Source organism: Lingula anatina, chromosome 4 (genome assembly GCF_051362555.1).
Source record: "Lingula anatina isolate TDL-2025a chromosome 4, LinAna3.0, whole genome shotgun sequence".
NCBI lineage: Eukaryota > Metazoa > Brachiopoda > Lingulata > Lingulida > Lingulidae > Lingula > Lingula anatina.
Window position 1 is genome coordinate 11,532,430 of NC_141770.1, and position 16,070 is coordinate 11,548,499.

Genomic DNA, 16,070 nt, shown 5'->3' on the forward strand with positions numbered 1-16,070 from the left:
TGCGTCTGCCGTCGCCGATGCCGATGCCGATGCCGTCGCCGGCGCCGTGCACTTTCCTTGTAAACACGATAAGTGGAAGGCAGTTTCACTTTTTGGCTTTATATTTACAGAGCTGATGAATATTCATAAAACGCAGGTCAAGTTCGAAAATCGGCATGATCGAGCGACTATTTTAGTAGTTATGCGGTTTTTTCATTGTTCAGCATATATGCAACACTGTAACCACAATATAAGAAAAACAGAAAGCCCAATTGTCATTAAACTCACAGGAATGGTCAGTCTTACTAAAACGCAGGTTGAGTTCGAAAATCAGCATAATCGGGGCATTATTTTAGAAGTTATGCTGTTTTTTCACATTTCCTCAGATTTAATTCTTAGGCATGTTAATAGCCTTATTATTTAAGTAATAAGATACGTAAAAGTGTTTGTTTGACATTTCCTGCATCTTTACAACATTGTTAGTTGATTATTTAAAAATGATGGTAAACTTGTTATCATGTATTGTGTAATCAAGTGTCAAAAACGGAAATAAACTCATATCATTGCAGTTTGTCAGATTCAATCATCCACTATGTTCAGAATCTCAGAATGGAGGAAATTGGACATTTAACACTGTTCTATTGATACTTTTCTCATCTCATCAATTTTCTTAGTTGGTCATAAAAAAAATGGCAGTAAAATGTTTATTTTGTTTTATGTTAAAAAAGTGTTAAAAACGGAAATAAACCCATTTCAGAACAGTGCTGTCTTGTTTACATTTTGGCATTTTCAAGATGTGACTTTGAAGTTCCATGGGCCTGAAGACCTTTGCTAGTCACATTTTCTGAATATCTGTGATACTAATATTTTATAATTAAAAATTAATGGTCATTATGCTGTTAAACATTACGTAATATTGCATCAAAATTTGAAGAAACCCCTATTTTGGGCACTGCTCCCATGATGACCATTTAAGGAAAATCATGTCACTTATTATTATTATTATTATTATTATTATTATTATTATTATTATTATTATTATTATTATTATTATTGCACATCTGAGTAAACAGTGGTATTTTAAAGACATCCACGGCTTAATTGCTAAATTTCGAAAACGTTTTAAAACGCGGGCAGTGGTTACACGTAATGCTACTTTCAGACTTTTAGGTAGCTTATTCATCACACTTAATTGTAATCTATAAATGCATTTTACGCAACCTTTGAGCCCTACATCTCATCAGAATGTAATACAGTGACCATTTAAAGTTCTATGAACTCAACTACTTCTAGAACAACAACTACTACTGATACAAATAATAATAATATTTCATCGGACTGACGTTAATCTTAGCTCCGATGCACATTTTAAGTGTATTCCTAAGTTGTTTAATTGTGAGGCGTTGTTAAGTGATAATAATTTAATTAGTTTAAAGACGCTTAGCTTTGTATAATAAAATTTCTTGATGTATTTCTGCTTAATCGTACTTTAGTGAGGGCATTTAAGGATCAAGTGAAATTCATCCTCTACATCGTTTAAATTGCATAAGTCACAGATTCTTAATTTCTTATTTGTGTCTGTGTACCTGCCAGTCTCTACAGGTAGATTATGTGACGAAAGCCTAAATTTTGCGATAAATTCCTTATTTTTCTGTGAAATTGGCTTATTCAAACAAAATTGCACTATGAAATTATCGACAAGATGTTGATACAAAAACCCTTTACTTGCTGTGAATATTTCCCCGGTCAGTACTTGTCTAAAATGAACTTTCATCACTTACATTTTTCATAAATTAATCAGGGGCCAATTAATCTCGGGGTCCAACTAGCCCCGATTTCCTGATCCCTTGCCCTTTGTTGCAAAAATGCGATCTTTTGCTTGGAAAAAAAAAGCTGTTTTGAAAATCATTATAAGGCTATTTTATATAAAAGGGCCATGCCTTTTTCTGTCACAAATGAAAGTTAGTCGCCCCTTTCTACGAGTATGTGGTATTTTAAAGATCCTTCTTCTTTTTCACCCGGGCCTGCCCCTAAATGGCTTAATTTGCTACTTTTCGGTAGCTTATTACATGAAGGAATCATATGAAAGCCTTTTTTATTATTTCGCAAAGGCAAAAGAAATCCACGTTCTGTCGGGGACGTATACTTAGTGTGGAGTTGTTACATGTGATCTATAGAGAAATTCCCTCTAAAGAGCCTTGATGCCTTCACATTCGTGTTCACGAAGTTCACACACTGACTTAACACCCAACCGCAATGTAGAGTTGCATTTGACGTGTTGAACGAAGTGTCCAAAAAAAATAAAATTGAATGAATTCAAAGTTGTATTAATTTATATTTTAAATATATATGTGTGTAGAACAAATTTCCACGACTGTCTCAATTTTAATTTAGTTTTTACCATGTCTTTAAATACATAATGTACGTACGGAGCCGTAATTGATAACGTACGCTCCGGGAACGTACATGTTTGTCCCGGGTAATTTAATTTTAATTTTTATATCGCTTTCCCTATATTTTGTAGTGATTCAGTCATGGTATATTATATATATAACGTAAGGATGTTTTTTTCTGATAAATATTTTTAAAAATTGTAACTCTAGGGGCTTTACGTCATGGCTAATAATATGTAACGTATGTTCGCTAGAAAAAAATGCCAGAAAGTTTCGTCTTACCCAGGTACTTGGTGCAATAGGAAACAGGTCTTTCTGTTGCTGACTGAAAATTATGTTGTATTTCCATGATAGTTTGACATTTATGATACAATATTTGTACCACGAATGGAAAATAGTTTATTTATACATATTTTACTGTCGGTGGGGTGGATTTTCCCCGTGAAGTGACAAGCAAACTATAGTCGCTCAAAAACGATTATACAGAAGATTATCATTATTTTAATTTTTACGACGTTATACTTGTAGGAGATAAATCAAAGAACGGAACCAGTGATGATTGAATTTTCAACGTGAGTAAAACGTTTCACAGCAGGACGTTTTGTATTCGGGATAGTAGCGTACGTTCCTTTTCTAGGGCTAGGCGACTACTTCATTTTTACAATTCATGTTTCAAGGAGAGTGAAACATTGACATATACTTCTACATGTGGAACCCTAAAATAATCAAACAATTCATGGTTTCAGGTGAGTGAAATTTTGACACAAACTCCTTCATGTGGGACCCTAAAGTGATCGGTCCGTGTATGGGGGGGCAAAGTGATTTCCATTTCGTCAGAAAATGAAAAAACGGCCGTTTTTCCTTTTCATTTGATAAATTGTCAAAGTGAAATGGAAAATCAACCTCGATTTTCGTTTTTCCTTTTAAAATGAAAAATGGAAAAACGAGATTATTTTTCGTTTTTTCCGCTTTTTTGTGACATAAAAAAAAAACAAAAAACGACAGATTTCCAAACGTGATAGAAAATAGAAACATCCACTGTTTTCCCATGTCAAGAGAGTGAAATATATTAGAAAATACGTCCTTTTCTCCTTCTGTGAAGAAATGAAGTATCGAAGCATGTTTATTTTTTGCCATTATGGTTTCAATGGAAAAACGGAAGTCAGTTCGTTTTTCTGATTTTCATTTTGGAAATAAAACTTGGAAAACGGAAGTATATAAAGACATACAGACAGAAAAATGGCAGCCCTTGAAACTTTGACTTCACGAGACTAGGATTATTCCTGGTTTTGTATAAGTATTCGGAGATTTAGTAAATTACTTTAAGAAAAATGAATTAAGGAATTTCAGAAATTCTATAAACTGTGGACAATTATGGAAAAACAATGCGCCCTCGCTGTGTGTGGTTCAGAAATATGAAATAGGCCCCTAGGTTAGTGTCTAGGTCAAAGTGGAGAAGAGATGAAGGTTGGATCTGTTTCTGTAAGGACTTTTTGTGACAAGATTTTGATAGAAAGTAGAAATTTTTATCATGAGAGAAATATTTGAATGTTTATTAAGTCGCCTGGACTGTAGTGCTGGTATAGCCTCAATTGATGTTCTTTTAACTAAGTAGGCCTACTGGTGCGTGCGACTGGGCAAAGCAGTTATGTAGCTGCACAAATTTTGTAGCTGTGTTTCTGTGGATAACACTGGATAAATTAATAAAATGTTTGTTAGAATCTTTACACCCCTGCGTCTTGTTGCTCTTGAATGTTATTGTTCCTTAGTCAAAGAAGTTATTGAGTTAGTTTTTACAAACCTACAGGGCCCTTTGCGCAATGCATTTGCGTTATTATCTTATGTACGTAATCACAAACTAATAAACAAATTATGTATTTCCTCTTCCTAAACATTTTAATGCAACCTTTGGGGAGGGGGGGGGGTATTTTATTTTATAAAAATTCACACATTTGCATCTTGAGTTTGACTCTCTTTTTTAATGCAATACGAGCGTTGGAACGGACAATCTCAAATATTCGTCGTGTTGATAAAAATAAGCTGTACATAGAAGGAAAAATAAGTGCAAGATTTCTCTCTTGTTTCAGTTTTTACTGCTGTTACTGTACAAACCAGCAACTAATCAGGTAACAAAAACAGGGGTGGATCCAAGATTATTTGAAGGGGGGGGGGGGGGTCCGCGGGTAAGCGTGTCATTGTTGTAATATTATAATATATTAATATATAACCTTTCGAAAAAATAAAGATGTTCAAAAAAACAGTCCTTGGATGCGAAGCCGACCCCTCTGGCGTGGGTTTCGGGGCCCGCTGAAAGGCATTTTAGAGAGTACCATTTGGTATGGTTTACAACTATGATTCAGCTGGTGAAAATTCTAATTTCAAGAGGGGATCATTGGTGTGAAATTTTTCATAAATCGAAAGGGTGGGGGGGGGGGGGGGATGTCAGGATCCCCACATAAATCCGCCACCTAAAATGTTCACCAACCTGTATCGATCAACTGTATCGATATTCTGAAGGAGTGAATGAGTATATCATCTAGTAAGGTCTTGACTTCCTAGCCCGTAGCTGTGTTTCAAGCATAATTAGATGTTTTGAAGGTACATTAAATGAATAAGACAACTGAATAAAAAACTAAGACCTTTAGTTTAAGAGAAAGTCTTTAACCCCCCCCCCCCTTAATCATGAAATGTTCCTGACGCCTTTTTGGCATTTCACAACCGTTTTGGTGGGTTTTTCTCTCTTAAAAATTTGCTTACAGCTAGGATAGACGATAATAATTTTGGTCCTAGCTTACAGATAGCCCCCCTACTCCCTTTCGGCCCTTTGACCGTAGATAACTGATCAGCATTTTCTGACCAAACTTTCAAATAAGAGGAAACACGTGTTGCGATTAATCATTAAACAATAAGACTGATTTTAAAGAAGTAAGACTGATCAAGGATGAGAACAAAGACAAATTGTTTAAGTTTTTAATCGTGCCGTTGAAGCTAAATGGTAGGCCTATATTATCTACAAATCAGCGGATCTACAATAAACAACAACAAAAATATGACAATAACCAAATACTTTATTAAAACCTAATTTTCCATGAAAGTTATTCACAGTGGGTAGAGGGTTAAAACAGTCTGATTAGAATATATTTTCAGCACACAAACAGCTGGTACATGCACTGGGTGCAATAGGCCTATACCTGTCTGTTGCACAAAGTTGAACTCCCTTGTGCACACTAGTAATGTGCATATCCCAAATTCTGCATTATTTATAGAAATAATTCATTGCATTTAAGCTTTATCTGACAGAATTTAGTCACCAATAACTTGCAGCCGCTGCCATTTCTCTGTCTGTGTGTCTGCACGTCCGTTTCTCCATTTTCATTCATAAAATGAAAATCAGAAAAACGAACGGACTTTCGTTTTTCTATTTGAATCGAAAATTGAATAATGAACATTTTTCGAGCCTGTCATTTCCTCAAAGACACGGATAAAAGGGTATTTTATGATTTATTTCACCTGTTAAACATTAGAAAAAACGAAAACGGTCGATATTTATATTTTTGTATCACATCGGGGATCTGTCGATATTGTATTTTGCATTTTATAGTAAAATATAAAAAACGAGGGCAATTTCCGTTTTTCCATTTTTCATTTTAAATGGAAAAACGAAAACTGAGTTTCATTTTCCACTACAGTTTGGCCATTTCTATAAAATGAAAATGAAAAACGGCCGTTTTTTCATTTTCTGACGAAATGGAAATCACTTTGCCCCCCCATACACTGAGCATGTTTGCACCTCTGTATTGGGTTTGGTTGTTTTAAGCGAAAGAATCCACCAGGACCTACCTAAGTGCTCGCTGACATTCCTTTGCAAACCATAAAACCGGCTTCATTGCTACCCGTTTGCGCACATATACACATTAATTATCCGTCTTCCCATGAAGTGCATGAGTAGGCATCTTGAAATTTAACTTTAACCAACTATTAATTATAATGCGAGTTCGTTTGCGCAATGATGACGTATCATCGGGATAGTTAGGATTAGCAAGTCATCAACTTTATTTCAGAAGAAACTACGTACGAATTGGCAATTCAGGACGGGCAATGTAAGCACTAATGGTTAAGCTTTTCTGATTTGTAGTGGTCCTGAAAAGGACCGTTTTGTTGAGAGTTAACGTTGAAGTTAAGCACGCTCTCCGCGGATACGGCGAGCCAGCTGGATATCCTTGGGCATGATGGTCACACGCTTGGCGTGGATGGCGCACAGGTTGGTGTCCTCGAAAAGACCAACCAAGTAAGCCTCGCTGGCTTCCTGCAGGGCCATGACAGCAGAGCTCTGGAATCTCAGGTCAGTTTTGAAGTCCTGGGCGATTTCACGGACCAGACGCTGGAAGGGGAGCTTGCGGATCAGAAGCTCTGTGCTCTTCTGGTAACGACGGATTTCACGGAGAGCCACGGTACCGGGCCTGTAACGGTGAGGTTTCTTCACACCACCGGTGGCGGGGGCGCTCTTGCGAGCGGCCTTGGTGGCCAGCTGCTTCCTTGGGGCCTTGCCACCAGTAGATTTGCGTGCGGTTTGCTTGGTACGAGCCATTGTTGAGATATCTGTCGTTCGTTCGGAGTACGAATAACTTGAATGATTTGGGGGATATGCTACAGAGATTTGTAATAAGGCGGTCTATTTGGTGATTGGATGACCCAAATTCCTGTCCTATTTCACGCGCACCTCATTGGATGTATTTTCATAAAAATCCATCGTTGAATATGTATAACTACCTGTGGGACAGGTGCGCTAAAATATGCAGCATTGAATCCGAGGCAGAGTGAAGGAATGGCATATTTCTGTAATGTATCATCAAGTTTAGTGGATTTCTGAAAGAAATCAAAATTTGCAAAAGAAATATACTAATTAATTCCCGCCAATTAGGATCCAACGTCTGTAGCGTTCTTGAAGTGATCATCCTTAGCTAAGAAAAATATAATGATAGGTGAAATGTGTCTGAACTCTACGACTTGCAGACTTTGCCCAATCATATTGGCTCTACACGCATAAGTGTTCGTTTTGGCCAATCCAGTTAAGGTTTGGTGTTGAAGGTCGTTGGCGTCGGATAAGAAGGTATTTATAATCCAAAATTGGAAATTTTTCATCATTCACAAAAACAATTAGCAGGTTTGAAAATAGCCATCTATTCAAAGAACTTAAGCTAAAAAACATAATATTAAGCAAACCAGGCAAAAATACTACCCTTGACTTATATATATAATGGTACAAATTGTGCATATGAAACGGTCTAACGGTAGCGACCCCGGTCTCCCGATGACCGGAGGAAGAAAGGAAAAAATACAACCCTGAAAAGGGCAACCTCAGTCCACAAAATAAGGATAAACACATCTGGGCTCCCGATGACCAGAGACAAGGAAATGGAATGAGAAAACACAATAATACTAAAAAGGCGGAGGAAAATAGGTATATAATATATGTATATTATATATAAAAATATTTATATTATAATAACAAACATCTGGAAAAAAAAAAAATTAACAAGCTGGAAGGGGCGGCCAGCGCGCAAACTGGAAAGAGACGGTCAAAAAAAAAAAAAAAAAAAAAAAAAAAAATCCAAGCGAGACCAAAACCACGTACAGACAAACAATAGAGGCAGAAGACAATAAACACGTTTTGGGGATTGAAAGAAGCTCTTGTATTTTAATGCACGAGACTTCGTAACTTTCCCGTGTCGGCTTCGCCGACACAAAACCTATACATCATTTTTCATCATTCTGACTACAGTCTTGAATATCAAACATGTCTGGACGTGGAAAAGGAGGTAAAGGATTGGGAAAGGGAGGCGCCAAGCGTCATCGCAAGGTTTTGCGTGATAATATCCAGGGTATCACCAAGCCAGCCATCCGTCGTTTGGCTCGCCGTGGTGGTGTCAAGCGTATCTCTGGACTCATCTATGAAGAGACCCGTGGTGTCCTGAAGGTGTTCCTCGAGAATGTCATCCGTGACGCCGTCACCTACACCGAGCACGCCAAGAGGAAGACAGTCACCGCCATGGATGTCGTCTATGCTTTGAAACGTCAAGGCCGTACTCTGTACGGATTCGGCGGTTAAGCAAACCTCTCATTTACAAAACAAACGGTCCTTTTCAGGACCAACAAATATCAAAGAAAAGCTATGCCAGTGAAGTTGAATTATTATATGTCCCCTGGCCTCTCTATGAACACCCCTTCCTCCCCGAAGACAAAAAAAACCTATATATTGTTACCCTGTAAGTCATACAAGCACCGAATATCATGTCAAATTAATGATTCACTGAAATATGCAGTTCTGCCTTTCAAGCGATACAAAATATCTGCAAAATTAAAGTCTCCCGTCTTTTGCAACTATGGATATAGGTGATGTAGGCCTAATTCAGTCGGCAAATTGAAACCGGGGTACAACGCATCATCATATCCTCGGCAGTTAGTGATGACCACTCACAACAGGTGATAATCTGCTTGCGGCTATTAAAAGTAGCCTCTTGAATGTTGAAGAAATAAACGATGTAAAGAGAACATCCTAAAATTTAAATCCTCTAAGCTACTATTATTTTTCAAAAAACCAACTGGAAAATGTTGTTAGGGCGAAGTACGTAGTCAAGGAACTTAAATCTTACTTAGCACAGTAAAGTAAACTGACAGAGCTCATGACATATTCTGTTTCGAACATAAGATATCTAATTCAGTATAAACAGAGTGGAAAAAAGATATCATGGTGAAATAGTCTTTTTTTTTTAAAAAGCTATTATATCCTTTTTATTGCTTTTAAATTTGACTATGTAGTTGTAGATTTTTATTTATAATATTGTCAACAGTGCTGAAGTGTATGTTTAAGGCACTTGAAAGAGATTTTTTTTTTAAATAATTTTTTTATCAGAGCTCATGACATAATCTGTTTCGAGCATTAGATATCTAATTCAGATAAAAAAGATATCATGGTGAAATTGTCTTTTTTAAAGCTATTATAACCTTTTTTATTGCTTTTAAGTTTGTCTTTGTAGTTGTAGATTTTTATTTATCATATTGTCAACAGTGCTGAAGTGTATGTTTAAGGCACTTGAAAGAGATATTTTTTTAAATAATTTTTTTATCTGCCACAAATGTCAGAAAGGCCAAACAGAAGAGGAAAATATTTCTTTACTGCCTAGCCTTGTGTGCTGTGCTTTGCTAAAACCATAGCAGCTCCAATATCTCGTTGCTGTTAACAAATAAATCAAATAAATTCACCAGGATACACAGTGATCTCCCCTAATTTAAATGCATTTGTCATATACTCTATAAATAAAAAAAGTAAAGCGTGCGCTAATCAGCAGTGTAGGGATGCATGACAATTAACGAGTGAACCTTGCTTCAGAAAAAGACAGTATTTTAGCTGAGTGTGAATCTTTTTCAGGCGAGTGACTAAGAATAACTACAGAAAGCACTATGCTAAATAGTGAAGCAGAAAATTAAAATTGTGTGCCGAGGTTCATCATTGCCTCTACTTTTCAAACTAGTGTGTGATAATTCACTTAGTGGTTTAAGTGTTGAGAATCATGACCATAATAGGAGCAGAGGAAATGCTATGTATGTGCAAAAAAACTACGTAGAATGCAAAACGATTCCTTCAGTGGTGCGAACACGATAATTCCAGTTAGTTCTTAATAACATTTGGTATAGCTTTTCTGGAAAGATGTGGTTGGTCCTGAAAAGGACCGTTTTGTGTAAATCAGCGACTGTGTTGATTTACTTGGAGCTGGTGTACTTGGTGACGGCCTTTGTGCCCTCACTGACAGCGTGCTTGGCAAGCTCACCAGGCAACAAGAGACGGACAGCAGTCTGGACCTCTCGGCTGGTGATGGTGGAACGCTTGTTGTAGTGGGCAAGGCGGGAAGCTTCACCGGCAATACGTTCAAAGATGTCATTGACAAAGCTGTTCATGATGCTCATGGCTTTGCTGGAGATACCGGTGTCAGGGTGCACCTGTTTCATCACCTTGTAGATGTAGATGCTGTAGCTTTCCTTTCTCTTCCTCCTTCTCTTCTTGTCACCACTGCGTGCTGCCTTAGCCTTACCGGCTTTCTTGGCGCCCTTGGAGCTCACTTTGGGAGGCATGGTACTTGTATTCTAGCGTGCAATATGAACGTTGAATACTGCAGGAAGAGAGCGTTTTGTATAAATACAACGCGTTATGCAAATAAGGGGATCCAGCGCTACACGTTGTGAAATTCACAATCGGATTGGTTGAAGTTCCCAGCGCGCAACAGATGCAGCGTCGAAGCCGAGGCAAAGTAGCATTTCACTGAACATGAAAGCACTTACAGTCCAACATGGACTCATCATTAACGAAAACAACTTGCGTATATTATGCTGATATATTCAAGTCCTTGACAGCAGTTCATGTGTCAAAACAAGACGTTATCTTCAATGAGCTGTCAAAGTAATGATTTGATTGCAATCAAGTAGCTGGCAGCAATTAAGGTGTCTAAGTCTGTCACCTTGTTAACTTAAAATAAGAGCAATACAACTCAAGTCTATATGAGGTATTCACCCCTCAAACCGTGCTCATTATATCTTTAACAATATTAATAAAAATTACGTTATTGGAAGGAGGATGTGTGAAACACTTGTTTTGTATCATGCAAAACCATATGTACCTATAGTTATTTCACGGCCCCTGTAAACTTCATGCTGGTACCAAATAATCTAATAGATTTATGCAAATTAGAGGCTCGAGTGCTGCACAGTGAGAACGAGGGCAAGTTAAGCGCTCTCTTTACCTATTGGCAGTTATTCCGACTACGCTGTCTTATTGGACAGATTTGCGTGCAGCACTGAATCCCCACCGATGGCTATAAATACCTATTTTGAACGATCTTTTAACATTCTTTGGTCAACTGTCGTGTCAAAAGAAATCGTACAAAATGTCTGGACGTGGTAAGGGAGGAAAGGCAAGAGCAAAGGGGAAGAGCAGATCATCCCGTGCTGGACTTCAGTTCCCAGTGGGCAGAATCCACCGTCTTCTCCGCAAGGGTAACTATGCCCAGCGTGTTGGAGCCGGTGCCCCAGTGTACCTGGCTGCCGTCCTCGAGTATCTGGCCGCTGAGGTCCTCGAGTTGGCGGGAAATGCTGCCCGTGACAACAAGAAATCCAGAATTGTCCCCCGTCACTTGCAGTTGGCTGTCCGCAACGATGAGGAATTGAACAAGCTGCTGGGAGGTGTCACCATTGCCCAGGGTGGTGTTCTGCCAAACATCCAGGCTGTCCTTCTGCCCAAGAAGAGCAAGGCGGCTGCCAAGTAAATTGCTGTTTGCAAATTTACAACAAACGGTCCTTTTCAGGACCAACCAAATATTCATAGAAAAGCTACGCCAATGAAGTTCATTATGAATTAATCAGTTTCACAATCTCTTACTTGCCTCTCTCGTAGTGGCAGACCTGATTAATCCCGCCTTGCTCCATATATTGTGAATGTGAATGCATATATAGATAAGTAATAATCCTAATCACCCAGACTGAATACTGAGCTCCATTTCGAAAAAAGTGAAAAATGAAGTTGAAGAAGTAATATTTGCGAATTCAACTTTTTTATTTTATTTTAATCTCTGGTGACAGAAAGCGATGTTTTTATATGTGGACAATTTAAATTTTAGCTTGGGAAATTAGACGCAATAAGCTTTTTATTGAGTCATTCAAAAGAAAAATTATAGGCATTAACTGAAACGTTAGACATAATCCTCGCTTCTTGATAAGTTGCAGACCTCTTTATTGAGAATGGGTGTAATACGTGAAATAAAATGTGATAAAACAGTCATCAGTAGCTATAGTTTGTTTTTTCCCCCTACACATACAGACTGATATATTAAAAAAGGGGCAAATCAATCCTCATAATTGGGCTACCTATACATAGCAGGCAGCCGTTTTTAAGAAACACATTAGATATATCAAATATGAAAATACAAATAGGATAATATAAGCTGCGATATTTTCAATGAAAGACATCCTCAATGAGATAACGGAACTAACTGGCATAATACCATGTACAAGTCAAGCTTTTCTGTCTTGAAAACATACAAGTTACAAATCAAAACTTTATTATTTATTTATTTATTTATTTATTTATTTATTTATGATTTATTATTATTATTATTATTGCACATCTGAGTAAACAGTGGTATTTTAAAGACAACCACGGCTTAATTGCTAAATTTCGAAAACGTTTTAAAACGCGGACAGTGGTTACACATAATGCTACTTTCAGACTTTTAGGTAGCGTATTCATCACACTTAATTGTAATCTATAAATGTATTTTACGCATTTCAATTCAATCTAATTTATTAACCTTTGAGCCCTACGTCTCATCAGAATGTAATACAGTGACCATTTAAAGTTATATGAACTCAACTACTACTACTACTACTACAACAACAACTACTACTGATACAAATAATAATAATATTTCATCGGACTGACGTTAATCTTAGCTCCGATGCACATTTTAAGTGTATTCCTAAGTTGTTTAATTGTGAGACGTTGTTAAGTGATAATAATTTAATTAGTTCAAAGACGCTTGGCTTTGTATAATAAAATTTCTTGATGTATTTCTGCCTAATCGTATTTTAGTGAGGCATTTAAGGATCAAGTGAATTTCATCCTCTACATCGTTTAAATTGCATAACTTACAGATTCTTAATTTCTTATTTGTGTCTGTGTACCTGCCGGTCTCTACAGGTAGATTATGTGACGAAAGCCTAAATTTTGCGATAAATTCCTTATTTTTCTGTGAAATTGGCTTATTCAAACAAAATTGCACTATGAAATTATCGACAAAATATTGATACAAAAACCCTTTACTCGCTGTGAATATTTCCCCGGTCAGTACTTGTCTAAAATGATCTTTCATTACTTAAATTTTTCATAAATTAATCAGGGGCCAATTAATCTCGGGGTCCAACTAGCCCCGATCTCCTGATCCCTTACCCTTTGTTGCAAAAATGCGATCTTTTGCTTGGAAAAACAAAGCTGTTTTGAAAATCATTATAAGGCTATTTTATGTAAAAGGGCCATGCCTTTTTTCTGTCACAAATGAAAGTTCGTCGCCCCTTTCTACGAGTATGTGGTGTTTTAAAGATATCCTTCTTCTTTTTCTTCCGGGCCTGCCCCTAAATGCCTTAATTTGCTACTTTTCGGTAGCTTATTACATGAAGGAATCATATGAAAGCCTTTTTTTATTATTTCGCAAAGGCAAAAGAAATCCACGTTCTGTCGGGGACGTATACTTAGTGTGGAGTTGTTACATGTGATCTATAGAGAAATTCCCTCTAAAGAGCCTTGATGCCTTCACATTCGTGTTCACGAAGTTCACACACTGACTTAACACCCAACCGCAATGTAGAGGTGCATTTTACGTGTTGAACGAAGTGTCCAAAAAAAAATAAAATTGAATGAATTCAAAGTTGTATTAATTTATTTAAATATATATGTGTGTAGAACAAATTTCCACGACTGTCTCAATTTTAATTTAGTTTTTACCATGTCTTTAAATACATGATGTACGTACGGAGCCGTAATTGATAACGTACGCTCCGGGAACGTACATGTTTGTCCCGGGTCATTTAATTTTAATTTTTATATCGCTTTCCGTATATTTGTAGTGATTCAGTCATGGTATATTAAAGGATGTTTTATAAATATTTTTAAAACTTGTAACTCTAGGGGCTTTACGTCATGGCTAATAATATGTAACGTATGTTCGCCCGAAAAAATTGCCAGAAAGTTTCGTCTTACCCAGGTACTTGGTGCAATAGGAAACAGGTCTTTCTGTTGCTGACTGAAAATTATGTTGTGATTCCATGATAGTTTGACATTTATGATACAATATTTGTACCACGAATGGAAAATAGTTTATTTATACATATTTTACTGTCGGTGGAGTGGATTTTCCCCGTGAAGTGACAAGTAAACTATAGTCGCTCAAAAACGATTATACAGAAGATTATCATTATTTTAATTTTTACGACGTTATACTTGTAGGAGATAAATCAAACAAACGGAACCAGTGATGATTGAATTTTCAACGTGAGTAAAACGTTTCACAGCAGGACGTTTTGTATTCGGGACAGTAGCGTACGTTCCTTTTCTAGGGCTAGGCGATGACTTCATTTTTACAATTCATGTTTCAAGGAGAGTGAAACATTGACATATACTTCTGCATGTGGAACCCTAAAATAATCAAACAATTCATGGTTTCAAATGAGTGAAATTTTGATACAAACTCCTTCACGTGGGACCCTAAAGTGATCAAGCACAGTTTACAATCTGTGCACTAATCATTTTTAAGAGCATGTTTGCACCTCTGTATTGGGTTTGGTTGTTTTAAGCGAAAGAATCCACCAGGACCTACCTAAGTGCTCGCTGACATTCCTTTGCAAACCATAAAACCGGCTTCATTGCTACCCGTTTGCGCACATATACACATTAATTATCCGTCTTCCCATGAAGTGCATGAGTAGGCATCTTGAAATTTAACTTTAACCAACTATTAATTATAATGCGAGTTCGTTTGCGCAATGATGACGTATCATCGGGATAGTTAGGATTAGCAAGTCATCAACTTTATTTCAGAAGAAACTACGTACGAATTGGCAATTCAGGACGGGCAATGTAAGCACTAATGGTTTAGCTTTTCTGATTTGTAGTGGTCCTGAAAAGGACCGTTTTGTTGAGAGTTAACGTTGAAGTTAAGCACGCTCTCCGCGGATACGGCGAGCCAGCTGGATATCCTTGGGCATGATGGTCACACGCTTGGCGTGGATGGCGCACAGGTTGGTGTCCTCGAAAAGACCAACCAAGTAAGCCTCGCTGGCTTCCTGCAGGGCCATGACAGCAGAGCTCTGGAATCTCAGGTCAGTTTTGAAGTCCTGGGCGATTTCACGGACCAGACGCTGGAAGGGGAGCTTGCGGATCAGAAGCTCTGTGCTCTTCTGGTAACGACGGATTTCACGGAGAGCCACGGTACCGGGCCTGTAACGGTGAGGTTTCTTCACACCACCGGTGGCGGGGGCGCTCTTGCGAGCGGCCTTGGTGGCCAGCTGCTTCCTTGGGGCCTTGCCACCAGTAGATTTGCGTGCGGTTTGCTTGGTACGAGCCATTGTTGAGATATCTGTCGTTCGTTCGGAGTACGAATAACTTGAATGATTTGGGGTATATGCTACAGAGATTTGTAATAAGGCGGTCTATTTGGTGATTGGATGACCCAAATTCCTGTCCTATTTCACGCGCACCTCATTGGATGTATTTTCATAAAAATCCATCGTTGAATATGTATAACTACCTGTGGGACAGGTGCGCTAAAATATGCAGCATTGAATCCGAGGCAGAGTGAAGGAATGGCATATTTCTGTAATGTATCATCAAGTTTAGTGGATTTCTGAAAGAAATCAAAATTTTCAAAAGAAATATACTAATTAATTCCCACCAATTAGGATCCAACGTCTGTAGCGTTCTTGAAGTGATCATCCTTAGCTAAGAAAAATATAATGATAGCTGAAATGTGTCTGAACTCTACGACTTGCAGACTTTGCCCAATCATATTGGCTCTACACGCATAAGTGTTCGTTTTGGCCAATCCAGTTAAGGTTTGGTGTTGAAGGTCGTTGGCGTCGGATAAGAAGGTATTTATA

The 16,070-nt window shown here is 37.7% G+C and overlaps 5 protein-coding genes across 5 annotated transcripts; 2 read left to right on the top strand and 3 right to left on the bottom strand.

The window, feature by feature from the left end:
* Positions 1–6,507: 6,507 nt before the first annotated feature.
* On the bottom strand, positions 6,508–7,004 carry LOC106177717 (histone H3). The gene has a single exon (XM_087011401.1). The coding sequence runs from the start codon at positions 6,958–6,960 to the stop codon at positions 6,550–6,552; it is 411 nt and encodes a 136-aa protein (XP_086867527.1). The 5' UTR covers positions 6,961–7,004; the 3' UTR covers positions 6,508–6,549.
* Positions 7,005–7,526: 522 nt separating this feature from the next.
* Positions 7,527–8,541, top strand: LOC147762282 (histone H4). Its single transcript, XM_087011403.1, has one exon. The coding sequence runs from the start codon at positions 8,170–8,172 to the stop codon at positions 8,479–8,481; it is 312 nt and encodes a 103-aa protein (XP_086867529.1). The 5' UTR covers positions 7,527–8,169; the 3' UTR covers positions 8,482–8,541.
* A 986-nt stretch (positions 8,542–9,527) lies between these two features.
* On the bottom strand, positions 9,528–10,581 carry LOC106177730 (histone H2B, gonadal). The gene has a single exon (XM_087011402.1). The coding sequence runs from the start codon at positions 10,500–10,502 to the stop codon at positions 10,134–10,136; it is 369 nt and encodes a 122-aa protein (XP_086867528.1). The 5' UTR covers positions 10,503–10,581; the 3' UTR covers positions 9,528–10,133.
* Positions 10,582–10,961: 380 nt separating this feature from the next.
* Positions 10,962–12,201, top strand: LOC147762283 (histone H2A). The gene has a single exon (XM_087012008.1). It carries the CDS (start codon positions 11,312–11,314, stop codon positions 11,687–11,689), a length of 378 nt encoding a protein of 125 aa, XP_086868134.1. The 5' UTR covers positions 10,962–11,311; the 3' UTR covers positions 11,690–12,201.
* Positions 12,202–15,086: 2,885 nt separating this feature from the next.
* LOC147762284 (histone H3) lies at positions 15,087–15,786 on the bottom strand. Its single transcript, XM_087012015.1, has one exon. The coding sequence runs from the start codon at positions 15,537–15,539 to the stop codon at positions 15,129–15,131; it is 411 nt and encodes a 136-aa protein (XP_086868141.1). The 5' UTR covers positions 15,540–15,786; the 3' UTR covers positions 15,087–15,128.
* Between the last annotated feature and the right edge of the window lie 284 nt (positions 15,787–16,070).

Bases quoted from the DNA above. Each gene is read 5' to 3' on its own strand.
- LOC147762283 (XM_087012008.1), top strand. From the start codon at position 11,312: ATGTCTGGACGTGGTAAGGGAGGAAAGGCAAGAGCAAAGGGGAAGAGC.
- LOC147762282 (XM_087011403.1), top strand. From the start codon at position 8,170: ATGTCTGGACGTGGAAAAGGAGGTAAAGGATTGGGAAAGGGAGGCGCC.
- LOC106177730 (XM_087011402.1), bottom strand. From the start codon at position 10,502: ATGCCTCCCAAAGTGAGCTCCAAGGGCGCCAAGAAAGCCGGTAAGGCT.
- LOC147762284 (XM_087012015.1), bottom strand. From the start codon at position 15,539: ATGGCTCGTACCAAGCAAACCGCACGCAAATCTACTGGTGGCAAGGCC.
- LOC106177717 (XM_087011401.1), bottom strand. From the start codon at position 6,960: ATGGCTCGTACCAAGCAAACCGCACGCAAATCTACTGGTGGCAAGGCC.